Here is a 26,605-nt window from a genome sequence, read left to right as displayed (position 1 = left end):
GCTGTTGTGGGTCCTCACGGTTGGGCCCAGGCATAGTGGTCCGCTTCATCTGCCCACTGCACTATCCGGCTACTTGCGTTGGGGCAGGCAGTGCCGACACTCTGTCTTGTTTGTGCACTTAACGTGCACTTCCAACCAGTTACTCCTCCTAACCCGGTCCGGGGTACAGTGTTGCTAGGGATAATGTGCCCCCCTCTTGCTCGTGTTTAGTTTGTGTGTACCTGAGTTGTTGTTTGAGTTGGTGGGGCTAGTTAGTGTTTTGGTCGCCCATCCAGCGTGGGCGCTCGATATCTGGGCCCAACCTGGCTTATCTCGCCGTCCTTTCGTCTGCGTTGGTATCACGCCTTACCCTGTTGGTGGTTGTGCAGGCTTGTTTTTCGATGGCCCCATCCACTGTGCTCGCCTACCCAAGAGCAGTGGCTGCGGGTCCGCTTGTGCCCCTTTTCCGTGTCCGCTAGTGCTGCTATCTACCCATGCATCCGTGAACAAACCCAGCGTGGTGCACAGGTGCGCTCTCTTTGGCTGCTATGTTCTCCGTGCTCAGGGCAGCTGCTCACCCAGGTGTCGCGCCACCATAGAGGCCTCTCGCTCGGCCTACCTACTCGCTCTGTTCACCATCAGCTTAATGTCCTGCACGCGGGGAGCAGTGCGTGTGTTTCGGTGTTGGTTGTTCTTTGTCAGCTGGTGTTGTGGCTGCAGTCTGCCCCTTCCAGAATGCCTTTTGTGGTGCCCGGGGGCCTCATGACGTGACTCTGCCCAAGGCACTTGCCGCATCCGTCCCGCCGTTGCCAGCCCCCTCTGTCTCTCACAGGGTTGTCTCTGTTCACCCCGGACTGGTGGCCCTCGAGGTGTCTACGATTCAATCTGGGGAGATGTTATGACTGGGGTCTCACCTTGTGCACGGCTCATCTCAGGTCCAGCCACAGGTTTCGTGGGTTTGCGCTGCCCTCCAGAGCTGCCGTCTCTCTGGGCCCTCGGTCCCTGATGCGTCCCTGTAGCCGGCTTTCGCAGTGACTCGAGCTTCCCTCAGTTATATCTGCGACGAGCCGGTGGGCGCACTCTCTCTCTCTCCGTCTGCTGCAGGGTGACAGACCCTAGTCCGCGCTCCTCTGGGTCTCCTCTGGGTTTCTAAGGCCATCATCACTGCCAGCGTGAGGGACGAAGAGGCGGGTTGCTCGTGTTCATGGGCGGGTCTGCTGTGGTAGTTGCCTTCGCTTTACACTCTTTCCCAAACTCTGCTCACCGTGCGCAGCCTTTCTTCACTGTTGGCCTCAGGTTGCGGCGACTCCCACCATCTTGGCTGTTCCAGGGGCTCCGCTTCAGCAGCTCCGTTTGATGGTTTGCCGGCTCCGATTTTCTTCGTGGTTTCTCACGCAGTGTGCAGGATCGTTTTCTCTGTGTAGATGTTTGCTTGTCCACTCATTATTCAGCCTTTGTCATGGTTTCTGAGGATCAGTAACAGGATTGAGACGGGAGCTCAGTCTCAACGCGTTTTCCCACCATGAGCTAAGGCCACGCCCCCATCGTTAACAATCTCTTTCATCTGCTTCTCACTGGGAGTGAGGTCCTGTTTCCACCCTACTGGCCATCTGTTGTCCTCCTGCACATGTGGAGTTTGTGCCTGGCTGCACCTTAACCACAATGATGCTGCCACCTCACTCCTCTAAGAAATCCGGACTGCCTTGACTTTGCCACCTCCAGAACTATGGGTTAGTTCCCTCCTTATGGACTCACTTCTACTGACTCTGTTCTTTCTGCTTGTTGCTCCCATGTTGTCATCCTGTTGCGCAGTGCTTCCTAAACCCTTTGCTAACATCCGATTCCAAGATTGAAAAAGTCAAATCTTGCCGTTTTTGCTTTGTGCTAAAAAGTCAAATCTTGCCGTTTTTGCTTTGTGCTAAAAAGTCAAATCTTGCCGTTTTTGCTTTGTGCTAAAAAGTCAAATCTTGCTCTTTTTGCTTTGTGCTACAAAGTCAAATCTTGCTGCCCATTGCGAAATTCTCTGTGTTTTGCTTGTATACTGTTTCTTCTCTGTAACTTGCCAGCCCAGTGACCTCACCACTCTCTTTTGTCTCACACCTACCTGCCTTCGCCCCCCCCCCCAAACCCCCCCCTGTAATCTCCATCCTCTTCTTACTTCGACCCCAATGGCGGTTTCTGTTTCTCCTATCTTCTCCAACTGCTTCTCCATTGACTATCCTTCCCTTCTCACTAAGTCTGGTAGGAAGAAGTTCAAAAAGGATATCTTGGCCTCTAATCCTGGTCTTCCTATCGCCGACACCTACTCCAGTGCTTCCGCCAGACAGACCCTTACCGACATCCTCTTTGTCGTTCCTTCGCCAGATCTATGCACTCCTCATATGGTCTCTGTGCTCTGCCCTATCTCCTCCTCTCCCATTAATGGTGGCACTCGCTGGGAAGTTCTCATGGCTTCCTTCGACTCCTCTAAAGTCATCATTAATGTCTACCTAAATGGCACTGTCATGGTCCAAGGTCCTCAGGCAAATCTCCTCCTCTTTGATAGGCGCTTCCCTCGCCGCATCAATTTCCTCTCATCTCCTGCTGTCCCCTCCTCTCCCCCCTTGGCTACCTTGCCCTCGCTCTCCTCCTCTGCCCCTCTGAGGGCTCTTTCTCCTCCACAGTGCGTACCTCCGATCTGTACCCCTCCTCTGAAGGTCTTTAAGGCTGGCAACCTTCTTCATATTGCCACTCTCAACTCTCGCTCTGCCGTCAAACACTCCTCTGACATCTGCCACCTCCTTGAAGAACTAGACCTTGATGTCCTTGGTCTTACTGAGACATGGTTCACGGCCAGCTCTGTCACGAGCTTTGACACTCTCCTCCCTGATGGCTACAAGATTCTCAGCACCCAGATCCTCCCGGTCTGGTGGGGGGGTAGCTCTGATCTTTCCTGAGTGGATTCCTGCCTCTGTCATTCCCACTCAGACCTACTTCTCTTTTGAATGCCTTGTCTGTAGGCTTTCTCTCTCGCCTACCCATTGTCTTACTGTGGTTACCATCTACCGGCCTCCTGGTCAAATCACCTCATTTCTCTCTGAGTGGGCAGACCTCTCCTCCTACCTCCTGGCCTCTACCACTCAACTCCTCCTCCTCCTCGGTGACCTAAATATACATTTAGACTCTCCTTGCTCCTCCTCTGTACTCTTCAGTGACCTCTGTGACTCCCTCTCCCTGTCCATCCTCCCATCTGGCCCAACTCACTCTGTAGGGCACACACTCGATGTCTTGATCTCCTCTGACCTCCCCCTCTCCATCCCTCTGACCACTCCTCTCTCCTGGAGCGATCACACCCTCCTCATCTCATCTCTCCCTCTCTTCCCCCCCAAGCCAAGCCTACCCCAATACTGCCACCTACCTTCTCGGACATCCGGCCCATGAAGCGTGTGTCAGTTGAGGCTTTTGCTGCCACTTTCTCACCCCCCCCTCCACCTTTGGCTGTCTCTCATCCTGATACAGCCCTGTCTCTGCTCTACTCTTCAATTTCTGATACGCTTGATGCTCTTGCCCCTGTCATGAGGATCCGTTTGAAGTCCAAAGCCAAGTGCAATTCCTGGTATGACTCTGACCTAGCTACACTTAAAACTTAAGTGTAGGGCAGCTGAGAGGAAATGGAGGACTTCCTGTTCATCCTCTGACAAACTGGCCTGTCGCCTGCTACAAAGGCAATACCGACTCTCTGTACTCACCAAGAAGAGAGTCCACATTCAAGCTCGTGTCTCTGCGGCATCTAACAACTCGGCGAACTCTAAAATCTGCAAGGAGCTGGCCAACCCTGCTGCAGTCTCTACCCCTCCTGTTGCCTCCCAGGCTCTTTGCAATGCCCTTGGCCTCTCACTTCATTTAAAAAAAAAAAAAAAAAAACAGGACATCCTGTCCACCCTCTCCACCCACACTCCTCTTCCCTCTCCATCTGTGTTTGCTGACCCTCCTTTAGCCACCCTCTCACCATCCTTCTCGTCCTTTCCTCTTTTCACCCCTGACGGGGTTGCTAGACAAGTCCGATCTATGAAAGCCTCTTCAAAACAGGTTCATCCCTGTTCCTCTAAAACCATCAAGGACCACATTGACAGCCTCGCTCCGGCCCTTGCTGATTTTTGCAACCACTCCTTTGCCTCTGGATCCTTCCCCTCCCCTCTGAAGCACTCCTTTCTGCATCCTCTTCTCAAGAAACCCACAGCTGATCCTTCTTGTCCAGCTAACTATCGCCCAATTTCCATTACTCCCTTTCTTGGCAAACTCCTGGAAAAGTTGGCCATCTCTCAGTTTAACATTCATTCCAATTCTGTTGACTGTCTCCACGACCACCAGTCTGGCTTTAGAGCTGCCAGAAGCACGGAAACTGCTCTCCTAAACATCTGTTAAGATCTGCTCACCAACCTTGACTCTATTCCATCTGTCCTTATCCTCCTCGATCTCTCTTCTGCCTTCGACACGGTCAACCATACCATCCTGCTCAACCCTCTCTGTGAAAACCTGGGTATCACTGATCAAGCTCTGGCCTGACTGACCTCTTTCCTCTCAGATCGACCCTCCCTGGTCCTACACGATCCTTCCTTTAATCTATCTTCCTCTCTACCCGTGGTGTTCCCCAGGGGTCTAACCTCTCGCCCTGGCTTTTCAACCAATACCTGGCAACTCTTGCCACCTGCATTGCCATTTTCTGCTCAAATTTCCAGTGATACGCTGACGACAACTCATTTTCAGGCTGCCCTCTGCCACCTCCTCTCCCATCTCTGATTGCCTAACTGCCATTCAAGATTGGTGTGCCGCCAATGATCTTTGTCCGAATGCCAGCAAGACGGAGATCCTCCTCATCGGCACACCTTCACCATCCTTTCCCCTCACTCTCTTGCCGGCCTCCCTTGGCCCTCCTCCTACCCCCACCTGCAAGGCTAAGAACCTCGGGGTCATCTTTGACTCCACCCTTTCCTTCTCCGCCCACATCTCTGAGATCTCTAAAAAGTAAAATTTCCGACTGCACCTCCTCAGAGGTACTCTGCCTTTCCTCTCCTTCCCCCAGAAGCCCATGGTATCTCAAGCTCTGGTTCTCTCTAGCTTGGACTATTGTAACAGCCTCTTTCTAAATCTACCTGCCTCTACTCTCCGCCCTCTGCAACTAATCCAGAACAGGACTGCGAGACTTGTCCTTGGCCTCAATCCCTGGGATCGTATCTCTCCAGCTCTAAAGTCTCTCCACTGGCTCCCAGTGGATGCAAGGATTAAATTCAAAACCCTCTGCATTGTCCACAAGGCTTTCTGGGGCCTGGGACCAAAATATCTTCAGCTATCCCTCCGCAAATACCTCCCCTCTCGAGCTCTTCGCTCCTCTACCTCCAACTCACTCAGGGTCTGTCGTTTTTCTAAGAAACGAGCTGGGGGTAGATCTCTGTCTTCGGTAGGGGCCTCCCTCTGGAACAGCCTCCCTGCCACTCTTGAGGAGAACTATCTCCGGTTCCGGAAGCACCTCAAGACCTTCCTCTTTTTCTGCCTTCGCTCCCCCTCTCCCATGCTGATCTGTTCTCTCTTGGCACCGTGCACCTGGCCACCCTCTGTCTTTTGGGCCCAGGTACCTGCTCATCCTGCCACCCTCCCGCACTGCCTCCGGGCCACCCCTTGCACTGGGGTCTGCATCTGTACCCATACAGCCCCCCCTTTTTCTTCCTGCACTTATCAGACCTACCCTGTCTGCTGCCTTAAACCTAGCACTTGCAAATTGCTGGCTGCATTACCACTGTTTGTTGCCTTTATTATTTATTTATTGTTATTTATCTGTTCCTCCTCTGCTTCACACTTTCCATCCTCTCCCCCCTTCCATGCTCTTTTCCCCTCCCCCCTCTCCCATGCACTTGCACGTTCTCAGTGTCACTGGGCCTAGTAAGATCACCGTTTTGTTCTTCCCTTCTTCCCCTCCCTTGCCTTGTCGCGCTCTGAAACACTTGTGTACGAGCGCGATAGAAATAAAATATCAATCAATCTCATCAAATGCGGGCTGGTGCACTTGTCAGAACACCCCAGTGTCCCCAACTGCTTTGGGTACACTCACCGGTCTCTTCCGGCATCTTGCGCCTTTGTGGAACAGCTACTTCCTTTGCTTGCAACCCTGGAGTCCACTGAGGTCTCTCCATCATTTCATGCATCTCCATGGTCACATGCTGGCATCCTCTCTCGGCCTGGGCCGAGGAATGCTGCTTCTACGAGCGGTCCAACACCCAGGAGCTTTTGCGCAGCTCATTTCTCCACGACTTTTCCAGTTCGTCTGCAGCATCCCATCTTCTGTCGGTTTAACCTTCTCTATGTGCCTCACGTTCATGAGTCTCCGCCTGGAGTTTGTCCTCTCCTGCACTGCTTGCCTTGTTAGTGCAGTCACATCTTTAAATGTCCTGTTCAGGCTTTGAAAAATATCTAATCTAACATGCATGCATGGTGTATCACTCTGCATTAACTCCTTTACCCTCCTCATCTCTGTTATGGTATTAATGAGGTGGGACCTAGCTTTAAAAAGCAACAGAGCGCTTTACAGAGGTGTACAACATTACAGATGAATAACGGATTGCTTTTCAATGCTAACAGAGCAGATATACAGGGGAGGGGTAGAGATTTACCAGGTGGTTAGGAGGACAGGGGCGGTGGCATCTAGCGCATCAGGTGGTGCGAGGGGCGACATGATGGCCTAGGTATTGAGGAGAGACTTTAGTTCTTTTCTGAATTGTAGGAGTGTGGGAGAGATTCTGATGCCAACAGGGAGGGGGTTCCATAGTCTTGAGGCATAGGCAGAGAAGGCTTGTTTTCTGGTCCTTTCCTTTTTGCAGTGGCAGATTTCAAGTCGGCCCGTTTCCTGGATTCTGGTGGTGCGCTGTCTGCTGGAGATGAAGAGTTTCTCCGCGAGGTAGCTGGGTGACTTGAGGGTGACTGCCTTATAGATGATGCAGCAATACTTGAAGGTGATTTGTGTGTGTAGTGTGAGCCAGTGAAGGTCGATGAGGGTGGGGGTGATGTGGTTGTATCTGCGTAGACCCTTGAGGTGTGCAGCCGCATTTAGGACACTTCTCAGGGGCACAAGGGAGGCCTTCGAGGAGTGCATTGCTGCCATCCAGGTGGGATAGGACCAGTGCTTGAATGGTTGATCTAAAGCTGTTGGAGGGAGGGCTTGACTTTTCGCAGGACCGAGAGCGGATACAAAGCTGTCCGAGTATTTTTAGCTAGGTGTGTCTTGAAAGAGAGGTGTTTGTCGATAACCAGAGGCACTTGGCGCAGCAGGTGAGCTCAGGTGTGAATCCTTCAGAGTTCATGTTTGGTAGCAAGGTAATTGGTTATTTTTTAACCTGCTTAATACCCAGAGGTTTCTAAGCGCAGACCCGGGGTTCGAACCGGTGTTGCTCTGCGTCGTCTTGCTTCCAAGGCGAGCACGTTGCCCCTGGGCTATCCTCCTGAGGTCTGTATGTCTGGGTGTTAGTAGTGCTGGTGAGGAGTAGAAATTCCATCTTGGAGGAGTTGAGCAGCTTCAAGTATGCACTGGACATCCAAGACTATCATCAAGAGGCATATTTTGAGTCTATGGATGTCCTTGATGGAGCCGATCTTGGGGTATAGCTCTGTACCTGAGTGATTATGGGAGTTAGAGTCCGTGAATGTCCTCAGGCGTTTAACTCTCAGATGGTTTTTCTCAGGACTTTTACAATAAGGCATATTAGAAGCAGGAAGTGATGTGTGAGTTGTGGGTGTTTGAGCTAAAGGTGTGGACCAGACTAACATGGGGTAAAGAAAAGGTTTCTTGATTTCTTCTACACGGGCAAACCGTTGGAAGACAATCGGCCATTAATGTGCTAGGTATCAGAGTCGCCCTCATGGGAAAGGGGGCAGGTGCCGTGTTTCATCCAGTGAAGTCATAACATCTCCCCAGTGGTTGTCTCCGCCCATGTGATCATCCCTCAAAGCCGCTCACAGGGTCAGGATCAGATAGCGGCCACCTTCCCCTGGCCACATGGAAGGTGATTCCCAGTGGGGAATCCGTAATGACTACACTGGATACATTGTAGGCAGGAGGTGTTTCGCTTTTGGAGTCAATGTTTTTCTGTTGAACCAGTACAATCTCAATTCTTACATTACATAGTCGCCGGGATGCAGGAGGCTGGTCAATGATGTACAAGAAGGTGCTGGATTTATCCACCTTCCCGCCGATTGCAGCTAAGGCCAAGTGGGATGGACATTTGGGGCTGACATTTTAAGGACCTTCAATGGAAAATGCATACTCGTAAAGTCTCATAATATCCGGTATAAAATGATTAAATTCAAACTTCTACACTGGGCGTATGTTAACCTTGCTAGGTGGGCTGGATTCGATCCTGATGCTGGCGCTCAATGACAAATGTGGTGCTGATCATGCTGTTTTTTTTCACCTAATAAGGGGCCATTTCTTGCAATTAGCTAAGATTGGAGATGTTTTGGTGACTACTATGGTACAGGACACCTACGGATTTCTTGGTTGTACGGAGGTACTTTTTTGGGATTCCTTCTAGCTTTGGGATGTATCCTCCTACCGTGGAACAAAGGTCAACCACCTTCTGTTTCAATATGGCTGCAGGATGCAGTTTGGTATCATGGACAAACTACTGCAACAGGTTATCGTCAAATCAGCGTACACAGAACAAATGAGGGCAGTTTAGACACAGACTCCTGACCTGAGTGGAACATGGGGATGGAAATAAAACTCTTACGTACCACTGTGATCCTGGCTGGCAAGTGCTGTGTTAACCGGATGTCTCTCCCTGTAGCAGGGACTGGGAAGAAGCCAATATGTGAGACCCAAGGAATAAAATATGTATTATGATGTTGATTTGTGTTTTGCTGATAGGCATTATAAAGGACAAGTCATGATATAGGACAGGTACTCTATTGCTGCTTTTATTCTGGATTGTGCTGTGAATCAAAGTTCAGACAAAAAAAGTTTACAATTGAACTTTAGTGAGATACTAATACATTGATTTTAGCATGACGTAGCACAATATCATCCAATAATTACTGACGAGGCTATATTCATTTTGCAGCTATTCTTCACAATGTATCTGTAGGACCTTAGTTTTTCAAGATCAATAACAATGACTAATTTCAAGACTATGGGCCTCATTACGAGAATGGAGGTAATGAAAAAAGGAAGGCGGAATGGTAATACCGGCATCGTTAACAGGTCCGGGGCATTACGACCCGACAACCCGCCAATACGGCACCGCCCGTACCATGCCCCCTCATACCGGCACGGGTGCGTACACGCGCCCCTTCTGGGAGTAAATACCGGGATGCCGGTAATTGGAGAATATCACAACCCACGCGGGCATGCAAATACCGGCATCCCGAACGCGGTAATTAGGGCCTGCACGATGGCAGCCATACAGGCATCGCGGACCACCGGTAAACAGCAATCAGCAATTAAGCCAACTGCCATAGGTGTACACAATCACCACAGGTGAAGTCAATGGAGCCTGGCCCAGTATAAAAGGAGTACACCCACACACCACACCCCTTCCTACACCAAAATGATAGCACTAGCTGTTGCAATCATGGCGCTGGAGGACATGCCTATACTGCTACAACTACAGCAACAACAACAACAGCAGCAACAGGCAGCACAGAGGAGACACAGGAGGGGAAGCGGGGTGAGACAGGCCCAGCAATTACCACCAGTGCAGCCAGTACTACCTCGTAGGCAGCCACCAAGCCCTCGCATCAGACCCAGTCCATTCAATCTAACCCCTGACCAGATCCATACCCTGTACTGGTTGGATTGGGACACCATCACCAGAATAGTGGACATGATAGGCAACGACGTTGCCAGCCTCATAGAAATACGCACTGCCATCCCCCCGCTACTAAAGGTGGTGTCTGTACTCCACTTCCTGGCCACAGGCACCTACCAGCACACTGTGGGGCAGCTGCATGGCATTTCACAACCACTATTTTCACGTATGCTGCACCAAGTGCTGGATGCCCTCCTGAAGCACGCTAGCACCCACATATCCCTACCACGGACAGGCCAGGAGATAGACGACACCAAACTAGGCTTCCATGCACTGGCAGGCATGCCCAAATGTGTTGGTGCCCTGCACTGCACCCATGTAGAATTGGTAGTTCCCCATGCCGTAGAGGCGGTGTACCGCAATCGCAAGCAATACCACTCCATCAATGTGCAGATGGTATGTGACTCCAGCAAGATTATCACACATTGCTGAGCCCGATTTCCCGGATCAACATATGATGCCATGGTGCTGCGTAACTCCACGCTACCCCGTCACATGGAGTGACATGCTGGACCACGTGCCTGGCTGCTTGGTGAGTTGCCTGACTGGCCCATGGCAATGCTTTGGGGTAGTGATGTGTTGGGATGCATACTCCACCTGGGTGGGAATGGACGGTGAGTGGAGAATGCACACAGAGCTAAACACTCCTGACCTAACCTCCCAACTCCAACATGACATCACTGGCACACATTTGACCAATTACGTAAATCAATGACAACATGTAAGACACACAACCTGGCCACCATGGGTATATCAAGCAATGCATGACTAAACAGGATTGCAACTGTGTCAATGTGGCTAGTGTGACCATGCACAGTGTGGAACAAGTTACTTACCTGTAACTGTTGTTCTCCAGCATGGGTCTGGCATGGATTCACATGCTCATGAATATTCCCCGTCGTCAGGCTGGGAATCCTCGGTAAAGAAAAAATCAGTATCAGTTTCGTTTCTCATCTGTCTTTCTTAGTAGTAACCAATCACTGATCTCTGGGTCATACTGCCCCCAACCAATGACCGCCCTCTCCCTAAGCCCCGCCCCTGGCAGCCATCCTCAGATTTGGTAGCATGACCAAGTTAAGAGCCGCAGAGGGGTAGGTGGGAGGGTTCGCATGTGAATCCATGCCAGACCCATGCTGGAGAACAAAAGTTACAAGTAAGTAACTTGTTCCTTCTACAGCATTGGGTCTGGCCTGGATTCACATGCTCATGAATAAAATAATACATAGCAGTATACACATGCACAACCACGGGTGTGGCAACAGGCTCAACATTAAGCAATACAGCAACTCAACATTAAGCATCTCTTACCTCCTCACCAGGCTCACCTTAAGCGAACAGGTTGCGTAGCACTGCTTGGCCGACCCTGGAGGACTGCCTGGAGTCCCGATCGACGCAGTAGATTCTTGTGAAAGTGTGCGTCGACCTCCATGTAGCAGCCCTGCAGATGTCCAGCAGGGGCACACCAGACAGGAACGCCATGGTAGCAGCGATCGCTCTGGTCGAATGGGCTCTCGGACGGCCGGGCAGCGGTCGGTTTGCCAACCGGTGACAATGCATGATGCAGCCAGAGAGCCATCTGGAAATGGAAGTCTTCGAGAGAGCCTTCCCTTGATTCACAGACCAAAAGTTCACAAACAGTTGTGACGTCTTCCGAAAACTCTGAAGTGCGGTCCACGTAGAACTTCAGCGCTCTAGCTACATCCAGCGAGTGCAAAGTCCTCTCGGCCGGCGTCGAAGGCAACGGAAAGAAAACTGGTAACACCAAGGGCTCGTTGAAGTGGAAGTGCGACGGTACCTTGGGCATGAAGGAGGGGTGCGTCCGTAGCACCACCCTCGTGTCATGAAAAGGCAAGTATGGAGGCTTGCAAGATAGGGCCTGAATCTCTCCCACTCGTCGTGCAGAGGTGATGGCCACGAGGAACGCTGTCTTCCATGACAGGAACTTCAAAGACGCCAAATGCATAGGCTCGAATGGGGCCCATTGAGCCTGGTCAGCACCACATTAAGCTCCCACGCCGGGCCAGGAGCCTTCACCGGCGGGAATGATCAGAATAGACCCTTCATAAATTCCTTCACCAGGCGATGAGACCACAAGGACGCCCGTCCCGTCGTCCTGGTATATCGGGAGATGGCAGCCAGATGTATTTTTATGGAGGCGTGAGCCAGTCCAGCCTTGGCCAGCGACAGCAGGTACGGCAGCACTTGAGGGGCCGTAATTCGCAGAGGGTTAATCTGTGCATGGCACCAGACAGAGAACCTCTTCCACTTATGACGGTAACACCTGAGAGTTGAGGATGCCCTGGCCTTTGCAAGAACCTCTCTGCAATCAGCCGGGATATCGTACCCTCCAAACTCTAGTGCTGCAGGAGCCAGGCGTGCAAGTTCAGCGACTGTGGGTCGTGGTGGAGAATGGCGCCTCCTTCTCTGAAGAGAAGATCCGCATCCGCCGGCAGCCTGACTGGCGGGGACGTTGGCAAGTCCAGAAGGTCCGGGAACCAGATCTGCCTCGGCCACGCCGGTGCGACGAGGGTCATCCTGCACTTGGACTTCTTGAGCTGGTTGATGAGGCGGAGCAGCAACAGCAATGGAGGGAACGCGTATATAAACAGGCCGTCCCAAGGGAATGAGAAAGCTTCGCCCATGCTCCTCGGCTGTGGGAACCTGCTGGCAAACCTCTGGCACTTGGAGTTCGTCACCGTCGCGAACAGGTCGATCTGGGGTCTGCCCCATCATTGGAAGAGTCGATCCACTTGATCCTGGCGCAGTTCCCACTCGTGGCACGAGCGCAGCTCCCTGCTGATTGAGTAGTCGATGGTGTTTTTTAATCCTGCCAGGTGGAAGGGAACCAGAAACATCTCCTGGGCGACGGCCCAGTGCCACAGATCCTGGGCCTCCTTGGATAGGGCTGGGGATCTGGTGCCCCCCTGCTTCCGTATGTAGAACATCATGGTGGTGTTGTCGGTGAAGATCCTCACCACTTTGTCCTTGAGGGACGGGAGAAACGACTTGAGCGCCCAGAACACTGCTCGGAGCTCCAATATGTTGATGTGAAGAAACCTCTCCTCTGGGAGCCAAAGGCCTCTTGCGTGGAGATCTCCGGTGTGGGCCACCAACCCTCCAGAGAGGCGTCCGTAGTCACCGTCTCCTGAAACGCCGGGGTTTGAAAGTCAGTGCCCGTAGTGAGGTGAGCCCGGGTGCCCCACCATAGGATCGCCCGACGGAACTCCTCGTCGAGAGGGATTCTGTCCTCTAAGCAGCCCCTCGCCTGTCTGCAAAGAGGCACAAGGTAGATGCATGAGGACACCATCCCGAGAAGGGACTTGATGGATCTCAGCCTGGCCACGTCCGTGGCTAACAGGCGCCGCACCTTGCCCAGGATGGTCTTGGTCCTCTCCTTTGAAGGGGAGGCCAATTGCTCCACTGTATCGAGCTTCGCTCCCAAAAACAGTGCTACTTGCGATGGAACCAGGTGGGATTTGGGGTAGTTGATGGCGAACCCCAGCTCCATGAGCAACCGGACAGTCCTCGCCGTATGATCGACGGCGAGTTCCCTTGACCTTGCCCGGATTAGCCAGTCGTCCAGGTAGGGGTAGACGTGGATACCCTGCAGGCACAGCAGCGCCGCCACTGGTGCCAGGCACTTGGTGAAAACCTTGGGTGCTGACTTTAATCCGAACGGTAGGGCTCTGAATTGGTAGTGGGGCCCCTGAACCACGAACCTAAGGAACTTCCTGTGCCTTTTTAGAATGGGGATGTGGAAGTAAGCATCCTCCAGGTCCAACAACGATAGGAAGTCGCCTTCCTCCAGCTGTCCCAGCACATGCTGGAGGGTGACCATCCTGAATTTCTGCGCCTTGATGCATTTGTTTAACCGACACAGGTCCAGGATGGGGCGCCAACCGCCTGTCTTCTTTCTGACGACGAAGTACCTCGAGTACACTCCGGAGCCTCCTGGGGACAAGCTCGATGGCACCTTTCTTGAGCATCGCCTTTACTTCCAAAAGCAGTTGAGGGACGTGATTCTCCTTCCTGGCCATGGGAGGAATGCAAGGGCACTTCTTTAGGAATTCCAGCGAGTGCCCGTTGGCCAGGGTGTCCAACACCAAACGATCGGTGGAGATGGACTCCCACACTCTGATGAACCTCGTCAGCTGGCCTCCCACCGGGGTGCTTCGGTGGGGGCCTGACAACCCCGCCGGGTCAGTCTTGCTTGGAAGAGGCCTTGCCTCCTTGGCGACGACAGCGGGAACCCCCTTGCTTGCCGCGACCTCTGTAGGTCTCCTGGGAAGAGGAGCGGGTCGCCTGGCGGTAAGTGGAGGAGCCACAGCTGGATCCTTTGGAGGCACCCTGTCTGCCTCCGGGCTCCGAAAGGGCCGTCGCTGCTGAAGCACCCCAAGGGCCCGGGCCGTCTCCGAGTCGGTCTTGATGGCCTGTAGAGACTCATCCACCGCCTTACCAAAGAGGTTGTTGCCGTCGAACGGCATGTCCAACACTCTGGTCTGGACGTCCTGGCGAAAGTCTGTCGCCTTGAGCCATCCTCGTCGTCGGAGGCAAACTCCGTTGCCCAGTTGGCGAAATCCGGTATTGGCAATGTCCGTCGCCACCGTTATGGCGTGATCCGACACCACCTCGCCCTCCTGCAGAATTTCTAGGGCCTCCGCCCTTTTGTCATCAGGCAGGAAATCTAGCAGGGGAGCTATCTTGAACCAGAGCTCCCTGTCATAGCGGGCCACGATCGCTAAGGCATTGGCCGCCTTAATCGTCGTCGCCGCCGACGAGATGACTCATCGTCCCATAGAGTCCAACTTCTTGCCCTCGCTGTCCGGCGGGGAAGTGGAAGTTGAAGCCACCGCGCCCGCTGCCTTCTTCTTAGCCGCTGCCGAGACGACCGAGTCCGGCGTGGGTTGGGCCCTGAGGCACATGGGGGCGGCATCGGGGACTCAGTACTTCTTCTCGTACCTGTCCCTCTTGGCGGGTGTTGTGGCAGGGTTCTGGAGGACAGCAAGCCCCTCGTCCCAGATGTCGTCGAGTAAAGGTACCGCGAGGACCGTCTTCCTCCTAGCCTCTCGTCGTTGGTACAGAAATCCCTCCCTTTTCTGTTCTTCAGGGCAGAGCTGGAAGAGCTCGGCTGCCCTGGTTATCATGGCGTGGAAAGAGCCAACCTCGTCGGCAGGGGACGCCCGTGAGGGGGTGACGACGGGATGTCCGCTGTGTCATCGTCGCCATCATCGTCTGTCCCCCGTCGCCGTATCCTCTCTAGGGTCCGGCGAGGGGGATGAGGGGTCCACCGGTCTCGCAGGCACAAAGGAAGGAGCGGGGTGGACTCTCCTCCGCTTGTTCGGAGGGCTTCCCGACGGGCCTGGTTCTTATCTCGGTACATAAGGATTGGATTGCCAACAAAATGGCCGCCGAGCTGTCCTGGGGCTCGGGCAATGGCTGCGACGGACGGGATGGCCTCTCCACTGGGCCCTGTTCGTCGTCATTGTTGCTATCTTCGATCACGTCAGCAGGGACCGTCCCCTGGGATCGAACCTTCTTGAACCTCTCGTTGAGCTTAATGAACCTCTCGTTGAGGCTTATGGACCTTTTGTTGAGACCCTTCTCGGTCACCACTAGTTCCTCCTCAGAGGCTGATTCTGAGTCTAATGGCCACCGGCCCCACCCTCTTTTTCAGCCGGGGGCTTCACGAGGTCTTAGCGATGGGCTGGAAAGAGGATTCCCTCCGCGGCGGCAGGGATACTCTGGGCCGAGAGGCCGTTTCCATTGGCGTAGTCTCAGCCGGCTCCGCCAGGGTCACAGCGACCACTTCGGTAGAGGCCTTAGCCGGGTGGATCAAAGCCCTCACCACCTTAGGTGCGTCCTGGGCCTTCGCCTTGGGTGGAGGGTCAGCGCCTTGCTCCCCCTTCGAGATCGACCGGGTCCGCTCCAGCGGCCTACCCGGGTTCTCGGACTTTCCTCTTCCCCGAACCAGAGCGCTGGCTCGTGGTCGAACGTGCCGGGGAAGTAGCGCCCTGCTTGGCAACCGAAGAGCCCGACCTTTCGGCGCTCCCGGAGCCCGTGGACACGCGGTGCTTGGCCTTCTGTTGGGCGCCCATCACCTGGGCGTCCTCAAAGGACTTAGAAGCCCACTCAGACTTCATCGCCATCTCACTTGCTGTGCCCTTCTCTAGCCAGGTGGCGAGGCGGGAACGACGATCTTGTTTGGTCCGTTCCGAAAGGTTCTTGCAGAACGCACAGTCCTTTTCCACGTGCGTCTTGTCCCCATGGAGGCAGTAGAGACACCGCAAATGCTCGTCCTCCTTGAAAACGTTATATAATCCGCATCCAGGGCAGTTCCTGAACAGCTTGGATCCAGGCATCGAGCTCCCCTTGTCCTGGGCCATGTCTTGAGGTAGGCGGCAGATCTTCCGGAATCCTCCAAGAAGTGTAAACTCGACGAAAACTTCACCCTTGAGGGGCGTAGAAGAATTCCGAAACGGGTCCCCGTTATCGGAAGTAGAAATGGTGGAGCTTGAGGCTCGATTAAACAGAAAAAATGAGAAATTCTCCAGAAAAAGCGTGAAAATGCAGTAAAAAACTCGAGAGCCAAACACAAGGACTCCCAACACTTGAGCATGCATTAAAAATCTGAGGATGGCTGCCAGGGGCGGGGCTTAGGGAGAGGGTAGTCATTGGCTGGGGGCAGTATGACCCAGAGATCAGTGATTGGTTACTACTAAGAAAGACAGATCAGAAACGAAACGGATACTGATTTTTTCTTTACCGAGGATTCCCAGCCCGACGACTGGGAATATTCATGAGCAGAAATGGGAGGCAAAACATTGTCCTACAACCACAGTACATCCACATCAGCATGCATGATTTTAACCTGCATCATCTGTACAACGCCATCCAGACTACCACACCATATTGCAGTATAGAATGCATCTAAACAATATTCGTGCATACGTACAGCGACATGTGCAGGTCCACAGAAAACAGCTGCGGTCATGACTGTATCCTGAAGGTGGCAGCTCAGAGTGACTCACATAGACCTATCTGTATTCGCTTGCAGGTGATGGAGGATATCCCTTGAAGCTGTGGGGAAGCAGTACCCCTGCTAGTACGTGATGCACAGGATGGCCGTGCAGTACGCCAATTACTGATTGACGAATACTTCTGACCCACAGGGACGTTGATAGATATGTGTCAGTGACACACTGTACACTGGGTCCATGTGGACATGCACACATGGAATGTGTGGAGTTGGGCACTGTACACCGTCATTAATTAAATGGATACACACGAAGTGAACAATGTCCAGCCATTGAATGTTTTTTTAACACAACGGGTGTATTGATAACAACTGGAGTAAGTGCAATCCCCCAGTGAACTCCAAAAAACCCCAGTGGACTCCCAAAAACCCCCAATGGACACACAAAACCCCTCAGTGAACTCCCAAAACCCCCCCAGTGAACTCCCCCTAATTCACCCGTTCACCACCAACACCATCTAAGCCACTCCCATAGTTCCCCAACACTATTTCCCAGACTTCTTGATGTCCGGGGGCAGCATTTCAGAGTGCCTCGCACTACGTCTTGTTAGACGCACAGGGCTTGAGGGTGCAGAGGAAGTGGGGGCAGAGGAAGCGGGTGTGGTGGATGGGGTGGAGGCCGTGGGGATTTCCACGGCTGGTGCAGGTTGTGGCTGCTGCATGTACAGCAGGATGGAAGTGAGGACCTGCGTGATGGCCCCAGACTGTCTCTCATCAACGATGCAGAGGCATTGACGTCAGCAGTGTTCGCCGCTATGGCGGCTGTGGTTGCAGCTATGGCCTGGGCTATCCCACGCCTCGTGTCCTCCCCATCGGCAACATATTACCTGAGCAGGTCCAACATAGAGGCATGTCTGGCCTCCACCCTTCGTAGCTGTGCCTCGCGGTTGTTGGTGGGAGAAGCAGTGGTCGAGGGTGCTGTGACCGCGCCTGCAATGGCAGTGCTGTCCTCAGGGAGGCTGCTGAGGTAAGAATCTTGCAGCAGGGGATCCGCACTGCTGCAGGTGGGTGAGGGCTGAATGTGGGGTGGGGGGTTGACACAGGGCTTGGGGAGCGTGTACATGGCACATGGGTCAGTCCATTCTGGCCCACATACTCCTCCACTGCGGTAGCAGTGTTGCTCAGTGGGTCAACAGCCTCGCCTTCCACTGGTGTAGCCAGCTCAGTGTCCACGGTGTCAGGCGCCCTGGGTGTTGGTGTGGGCTGCGAGGCTGCCCCGGAGGTGGTGTTGTCGGTGGCCGTTGTCTTTGGCCGGGAGGTGGATGCCCTTGCGGATGGATCCTCGCTGGCATCTTCTCCATCGGTGCCTGGGGGGGTAGAAGAGATGCAGGGCATCAGTGATGGTGTTACATGCTAGATGCCTTAAATGTAATACCCCACAGCACCATATATCATGCATTCATATTTTACAGGTGTGTTCCACAGGATAGTATGAAGGGGGCATTTTGGCGTTTGATGCATGACAGGTGGCATGCCGTGGTGTTGGGGTTTGTGTGATGTATTACATGGGCACGGTCCATGTGTGTTCTCTGTGTGTGGTAATAGGATTGGCACTCGGTATGCATTTCAGTGTGGCAGGGTTTGGCCCTCCATCTGCACAAGGATATGTTCACGTGTGTGTTGGCACATGCATTGCCTTGCCTAGACTCTCTTCCACATCACTTGTGCTACGTCATGGTTTCCCCTACAGGGATATGCAGGGTCACTCACCTCCATCTGCAGATGTTGCGGCACCTGTCTCCATCTTCCCAAATCCCTCAATGGACTCCATCTGAATGAACGTGCTTGCAGTCTCCTCCCAGCGTGACAGTTTGGTAGGTGAGTGGGGACCCCGACCTGTGGCCATGGCCTCCCTCCTGTTGGTGGCCAGGATATTCCGAACCCTGAAGCAGAGGTCATCCCAACCTCTTTTTGCAGTCCTTCACTGTCCGTGGGGTGGTGCCAACTGCCGACACCTTGCGGGCTACCTCCTCCCAGATCTCCTTTTTGCGCTGCTGCACCTCCCTCTACAGGTTCTGCAGGTTGATCTCGTCTGCATGTGCTGCAAGGGTGTCTGCCAGCATGTTAAGTTCTGCAACTAAAAAACGCTTTTTGCGCAGGCGGGGGGTTGTTTTCCGGGTAGCCTTTGACATTGTGAAGGGATTGGCACTGGTCTTTCCTGAATGCAACTGGTGGTTTGGGAGGATGGCAATGGATTGTGTTTTTAATGATGGCCGCCGCCGCCGCATTTCCCGTTCCGACGTGATGACGTTACTTCCGGGTCCGGTGTTACGAGCCCAGTATTAGCATGATGTTATTACCGGATCGGTATTAAGGGGTTCCTCCTAGACAGAGGCGGTATCGGCGGGTCCCATGATGGCGCGATCGGGGGGTTGGAGGGCTTTTAGCGGCATGCCGGTATGGCCATTATCGGCATGGGGGTATTAGCGGCGTCATACGAGCACAGACACGCTAGTACCCCCATGCCGGTAATGACCCTGTTTTTACCGCGCTCCTCGAATAAGGCCCCATGAGTTGCTCTTTCCCATGTGGACCCAAACGGGTGCAAAGAGAACATTAAAATTCTCATTTTTTTTTATTAATGTATTTTACCAAGTAAGAATAAATATGAATTTAATAATTAATCTCTCTCGCAAATATATCTCAGGCGTGCACCTGGTTGTGTCATTTCATTTTGAGCCCCCAATTGAGCCAACAGTTGAACATGTTTCCAAAGCACTGCAATAAACGACAGACCTGTGCAATGCTTAATATAAATATTGAATTTACCTCCCATGTTCACAAGAGCAGCTCTTTGGACATTTGGCACCCAGCCAGCCCAAAGTCCACGGATTCCTCCTTTGGACAGGATTGTCACAAATGCATGATACATGCCACGCACACTGAAATTAAAAGAAGAAAGATTACAGCCTGTGATCGAAAGCTAGATAAACATGTATGTCTGCAACAAAGCCGGATATCAGCTAAGCCACAAATGTGGGCCAGTTCATGATATAAAGGTTAAAATAACTTCTCTCAGCAGCTCCCTGAGAGATTGCCACATTGCTACTGCTACTCTACAGCAGACCATAACAAATATCACAGGAGTATCCGCTGTAAAAAAAAAGATTTCTAATGCAACTTTTTCTTTGACTTAAAAGTTTTTAAATTTGAATGACATATCAAAGTTTAGCTACAGTATTAAACGCATGTTTCCCCATCCAGTGTGGTTGGGCCTTCGAACCCTGTTAAGCATTGTCAAAGCCAATAGTTTTGGCATTTGCAGGTTTATTGCATTATACATTTAGCATGGAGAGAAGGAATGAGGAATGACAGCTCTAGGAGGAAGAAAGGACAGCATGGGAGGAAATGAAAGGCCACACCTTGGGGTGAGGGATGCACTATGGGGTGTGAGGGGGATAAACAAATGTTAGCACGAGGGAGAATTAACAAAACAAAACAGAATAAAGCCAGGCCACCAACAGTATAGAGGAGCACTGTACAACACTTGAAGTAAGGAATAACAGCAAGAGGGTGGGTTTTGGAATGACCATGCATGGGAAGGAGTGTGTGGGGGGATAAGGATAATGGACCACCCAAGGGAGGTGGAGGGGAGTAGGAAGAAATTGCTGTGCAAAGGGTATGGGGTAGAGGCAAGGAAAAGACCAAGCAAGGGGTGGGGGCGAGGAAAAGACCAAGCAAAGGGTGGGGGCGGGGGCAAGGAAATGACCGTGCAAAGGGTGGGAGGCGAGGAAAGGACTGCACAAGGGTTGGGGTGGGGGCGAGGAAAGGACCAAGCAAGGCGTGTGGTGGGGGGCAAGGAAAGGACCGTGCAATGGGTGGGGTGGAGGGGCTGAGGAAAGGAAAGGCATATACTTGTAAATCGATTAGAGCAGGTAAACCCTTCCTGTCTAACAACAGCTGTATTACCCTGGCTAGAGCACTCATTTTGTCAAAATTAGACTATTGCAACGCATTGTACATAGGGGCGAATAAACAAATCATTATGAAAATCCCACCGGGTATTGCCAGGAGAGATCACATCTCTGACATTAGAAGATCTAATAATTGGCTCTCTACTCATGACAAAATTAAGCTAAAAATCGCATCGCATACATACAAAGTCCTGAACAACGCGGCACCTTGTTATTTGATAGAAAGACTCACCAGAAAAGCCTGGACTAGAACCACTATATTACCCAACACCAACCGCCTCCTAGTCCCAAGATTCAAGCTCTCAAAAGTCGGGGGTAACAGTTTCCCGGTTAAGGCTGCCCAATTCTGGAACTCATTGCCCCCCACATTGAGAGCAGATGAATCTTACCCTAAATTCCGCCAGAACATAATAAGATGGTTTAAAGACTCAGACAATTAGGCCTGCCCTGACACCCACCTTTCTGTGCTCCCATGTAAATTATATAATTATTAGCTATTTTACAGAATATCACTCTAGGTTTCCTTTTCTTTGTCTTATATAATATCATATTTATTGCAATATTATGTCATGTAACTAAGCTGCAAGTTATCATATGCTCTGCGCCCTGATACCCACGGGTTTGGTGCACAATACAAGTATTAAAACAAACAAACCGTGCAAGGGGTGGGGCGAGGAAAGGGTCGCGCGCGGGCTGGGGGCGAGGAAAGGGTCGCGCGCGGGCTGGGGGCGAGGAAAGGGTCGCGCGCGGGCTGGGGGCGAGGAAAGGGTCGCGCGCGGGCTGGGCTGGGGGCGAGGAAAGGGGCGCGCGCGGGCTGGGGGCGAGGAAAGGGGCGCGCGCGGGCTGGGCTGGGGGCGAGGAAAGGGGCGCGGGCTGGGCTGGGGGCGAGGAAAGGGGCGCGGGCTGGGCTGGGGGCGAGGAAAGGGGCGCGGGCTGGGCTGGGGGCGAGGAAAGGGGCAAGGGGTGGGGGCGAGGAAAGGGGCGCGGGCTGGGGGCGAGGAAAGGGGCGCGCGCGGGCTGGGCTGGGGGCGAGGAAAGGGGCGCGCGCGGGCTGGGCTGGGGGCGAGGAAAGGGGCGCGCGCGGGCTGGGCTGGGGGCGAGGAAAGGGGCGCGCGCGGGCTGGGCTGGGGGCGAGGAAAGGGGTGCGCGCGGGCTGGGCTGGGGGCGAGGAAAGGGGCGCGGGCTGGGCTGGGGGCGAGGAAAGGGGCGCGGGCTGGGCTGGGGGCGAGGAAAGGGGCGCGCGTGGGCTGGGCTGGGGGCGAGGAAAGGGCCGCGCGTGGGCTGGGCTGGGGGCGAGGAAAGGGCCGGCCGTGGGCTGGGCTGGGGGCGAGGAAAGGGCCGGCCGTGGGCTGGGCTGGGGGCGAGGAAAGGGCCGGCCGTGGGCTGGGCTGGGCTGGGGGCGAGGAAAGGGCCGCGCGTGGGCTGGGCTGGGGGCGAGGAAAGGGCCGCGCGTGGGCTGGGCTGGGGGCGAGGAAAGGGCCGCGCGTGGGCTGGGGGCGAGGAAAGGGCCGCGCGTGGGCTGGGCTGGGGGCGAGGAAAGGGCCGCGCGTGGGGTGGGCTGGGGGCGAGGAAAGGGCCACGCATGGGGTGGGGGGGCGAGGAAAGGGCCACACGTGGGCTGGGGGGCGAGGAAAGGACCACGCGTGGGCTGGGCTGGGGGCGAGGAAAGGGCCGCGCGTGGGGTGGGCTGGGGGCGAGGAAAGGGCCACGCATGGGGTGGGGGGGCGAGGAAAGGGCCACACGTGGGCTGGGGGGCGAGGAAAGGACCACGCGTGGGGTGAGGAAAGGGCTGGGGGGCGAGGAAAGGGCCACGCGTGGGGTGGGCTGGGGGGGGGCGAGGAAAGGGCCACGCGTGGGGTGGGGGGGCGAGGAAAGGGCCACGCGTGGGGTGGGGGGGCGAGGAAAGGGCCACGCGTGGGGTGGGGGGGCGAGGAAAGGGCCACGCGTGGGGTTGGGGAGGCGAGGAAAGGTGGGAAAACTACTGCACCACGGGGCAGGTGGACAGTGACCCACCACGCAAGGGACAGGGGAAAATCACTATGCAAGGGGCAGTGAAGGGGGCGTGTGAAGGATTGCCATCCGACAAGGATGTGGAAGCCATGGCTTTTGATAGTGTATACCTGTACCCTGCTCAATCAGTTTCCTAATCTGTAGCACCTGCTCTCCAGTGGCACAGAGGTGGTTTAGAGGGCACAAGTGCCCTCTTGACAGCTGCAGTGACAGGCAACGCACTAGCCCAGGATACTTGCCTATGTTTCTAAATCACAGCTATGAGGGTTACTATCCTGGGGACAGTTGTAAACTTAAGCAATACCTGACCTTAAAGTTTGGTGGCTAGTACCTGAAGTGTCAGCACGGTGAACTCAGCTCAGCTGTGGAAGTGTTAGGTATAGTCTAACCTGGCCCTCCCAACCGACAGGAGACTGAATGGCTATGCCTCTCCTTTTATCCTTTGCGAGGTTGGGCAACACTTGTGCCCAGCAAGACAGCCTCCCAGAAGGAACCGGATTCAAAGGGCACACCTATCCCAAAAGGACTAGCTTCACACCAGGGGGCTGCACACCAAAAGGCTCTTTGATGGGATTTACAGGGGAAGGGGCACAGTTAGTTTAGAAGCAGCGAGCCTAGCCCCACTGCCGGAGGATTCCAGCATCTCGTTTATGTCTGTACCTCTCCTTCCTGTCCGCCCCCACATTCTTTGGTGCAAAGCACTTTGGGTTTGATGGAAGAGAGCAAAGACCACTTGTCTCAGAACAGGGATTGTCCAATCACCTGACGATCAGGACCTTCCACTGCACCAAACCTCCATAGGCTGGGACAGCAGAACCTAAACTGACTCATCCTGTCTAAGAGCCACTGGAGGGAGTCTCAAAGCATCTGTAGGAGTAGATCAGCCAAAACTCTCCATTCTATCGGCTCAAACCGGTCTCACTGCATTCATACACCATTCACTGCAATTGAAGCAGAGGGACTCATCTCTGCTGCTTTTGACATTCCAACGAACTCAAACTACTGCTGCATTGTGCTGTCGAACTGGCTCATGACTACATCGTGCCAAGTGGAGCCTGTCACCTGGTCGGCTCGAACAACCTGCTCGCAGTTGAAGACCGAAATCAAAATGCTGCCTCTTCTAACCCTGCATTGGAGCACCATGGTCACTGCATTGAACCAGTAGACCTCAACTCGAACCGCCGAAAAAGCAAGTCAGTCATTGACGGCAACCAGCATTTACCAACGTCTTAAACCGCCAACTCCTGATCCGACCCTGGTGGCCCATCCAAACTGCACAAACCGACCACCACATTCGAGCCCCATCGAGCTCCCAATTCAAACAGACTAGAAGCAGGCTTGCTGCTTGACCCAGAACAACTCGCACCTGAACCAGGTTTGACTGGCACTGCAGCACAGCTCAAACCCTGCTGTTCAGTTTTGTTTGTGCACTTTGAAATTATTCAAATTGAAAATATTATACCAAAATGCGGACATACACTAACATTATTATATTTATCTGTTCAAGTTGGAAATGGTCCTATATCATAGTGTTCATCTGAACAATATTTCTTAGGAAGACATCTGTATGAGGTCAGCGGTACTGCACTGCACCCCTCCAATGAAACATAAGTAATCTACAGATGTCCTCACAACTTATTTCATGGAGAGGTGCAGTACCACTGACAAAATACAGATTCCCTCGTACAAAATCACATTGACATCAACACTACAATATAGGATAGCCACTGAAGGCTGCAATTGTACATACAACCTATAGTTATATGATATATGTAATTAATAACGCGCCTGTACACAAGTGTTTCGAGGCGTGACAAGACAAACTATCTTACTATGTATTGTGTCATTCAGTTCGTGTAAGTGCGCCGACGTAAAGTGCAGGGGGAAGTGCCAGGGAGAGGGAAGTGGGCGGTGCAGTCAGGGCAGCCAGCTCTGTGATATTATAGCTACAGCCCCTAATTGCGCGGTAGGTGCAGGGGAGACTGATCATGGGGGAGCCTGGTGCTCAGTAAGACTCTGAGGGTAGCAAGCAGCCAGTCGGCACAGCAGACCGGTAGGTAGGCCCGCAGTGGAGCGAGAGAGAAAGCAGAGGAGAAAAGTAAGGTCTTGAGCTGCTTCCGGAACTTCAGGTGGTCACCTCAAGTTTCAGAGGGGCAGGGAGGCCATTCCAGAGGGAGGTGCCTGCAGGGAGAGAGAGATACCCCCTACTCCGACAGGAGAAGCGCCTGACCCTCAGAAGTAGAGGTAGCTGGGCGAAGGGCTAGAGAAGGAAGGTCATTTCGAAGAGAGCGTTGGATGTAGTGCAGACCCCAGTCCCAGAAAGCCTTGTGGACGATGCAGAGGGTCTTGAACTTGATCCTTGCAGGGCGCTGTGAGCCAGTGGAGAGATTTCAGGACTGAGAGATATGGTCACTGAGCTTGAGGCTAAGGCCAAATCTTGCAGTCCTCTTCTGGATTAGTTGCAGAGGGCGGACACAGAGGGAGGCAGATTGAGAAAGCGGCTGTTGCAGTAGTCCAGTTTAGAGAGAACCAGGGCTCTGGAGACAGTGAGCTTCTGGGGGAAGAGTGAAAGGGAAGAATACCTCAGAGGAGGTGCGGCCGGTAGTGGGCCTTCTTGGCAATGTCTGTGATGTGAAGATAGAAGTGTAGTCGAAGATGACAATAAGATGTTTTGCCTCACGGGAAGGCGAAGGAAGAGGGCCCAAGGACGCCGAACAGAGAGAGAAGGAAAGCAGGAGCAGGGGTCCGAATGAGAAGGATCTCAGTCTGACTAGCATTAAGGCAGAGATCATTGGAGGCGCACCAATCCTGGATCGCGAATAGACAGTCAGGAATGAGTGAGAGTGAGAGAGAGAGAGAGAGAGAGAAGAGGCTGGGTGGAGCCTGAAAGGGAGCACAGCTTCATCTGCATAACACTGAAATTTAGGGGAGAAGGTAAAGATCAGGTGGGCCTGATGCGTGATGCGCCCAGGTTCTCACAGAGTCGATTGATCAGGACAGCGTGATTGACTGTGCCAAAGGCAGGGGGAAAGGTCAAGGAGGATGTTCACGGGTGTTCAGGAGAACAGTTCCCATGCCTCTGGCTGCTCTGATCATGGCGACAACCAACAGATTCAGTGTGGAGAGAGTAATCTGGGAGATGGCCAGCTTTTACAGGAGTTTGCCAAAGAAAGGAGTGATGGTGATTGGCGATAGCCTGACAGGAGGAGTCGTCAGAAGGCTTTTTTTTTTACAAGGGGGTGCACAAGGGAGTGCTTAAGGAGAGGGGAAGTTTTCAGTAGCAAAAGAGTGATTGCAGAAATCGGCCAAGGCTGGAGCGAGGGTGTCAATGTGGTTCCTGAATGTTCTGGAGGAGCAGGGGTGCACCTGTTTGGACAACACTTTCATAGATCGGACTAGTCTAGAAACCTTGTCAGGTGTAGTTGGAGAGAAAGAAGCGAAGGGAGGAGGAGGAGGAGGAGAGCGGGGGGGGGGGGGCAGCCAGAGGAGGGTCTTGACAGGAAGAGGAGAGGACAGGACGTCCTGAGTTTTTGTGGTGAAGGGAGACATCAGAGCCATGCATAGGGCCTCGGAGGGAACAGAAGAGGTGGAGACTGCACAAGGATTGGCCAGCTCCTTCCAGATTTTAAAGAGTTTAGCCGTGTTGTTGGAGGATGCAGAAATGGGGGCTTGGATGTGGGCTCTCTTCTTGGACAGTACAGAGTCTGTGATCACAAGGTATGTGTAACTGCATTCTTTGTTGCCTAAATGAGTTCTGCCTGCCATGAATGGAGCAACTGGAGGCACATAGGGGAGGTTGAACACATACAGATCACTGTACACTGGCGAAGAAGCAA

General features: G+C 53.4%; 1 protein-coding gene across 3 annotated transcripts in view; it reads right to left on the bottom strand.

The window, feature by feature from the left end:
- SLC25A27 (solute carrier family 25 member 27) overlaps window positions 1-26,605 on the bottom strand; it is a 575,367-nt gene that overhangs the window by 276,964 nt on the left and 271,798 nt on the right. For all 3 annotated transcript variants that reach the window (XM_069605807.1, XM_069605806.1, XM_069605808.1), the window contains one exon: window positions 19,615-19,727. In XM_069605807.1, coding sequence (XP_069461908.1) covers window positions 19,615-19,727 — 113 coding nt within the window. The remainder of the gene's footprint in view (window positions 1-19,614; window positions 19,728-26,605) is intronic.

This window comes from Ambystoma mexicanum, chromosome 4p (genome assembly GCF_040938575.1).
Source record: "Ambystoma mexicanum isolate Mex_15411 chromosome 4p, UKY_AmexF1_1, whole genome shotgun sequence".
Taxonomy (NCBI): domain Eukaryota; kingdom Metazoa; phylum Chordata; class Amphibia; order Caudata; family Ambystomatidae; genus Ambystoma; species Ambystoma mexicanum.
The sequence above is the reverse complement of the archived record's forward strand: the minus strand, read 5'-3'. Positions and strand labels throughout refer to the sequence as shown.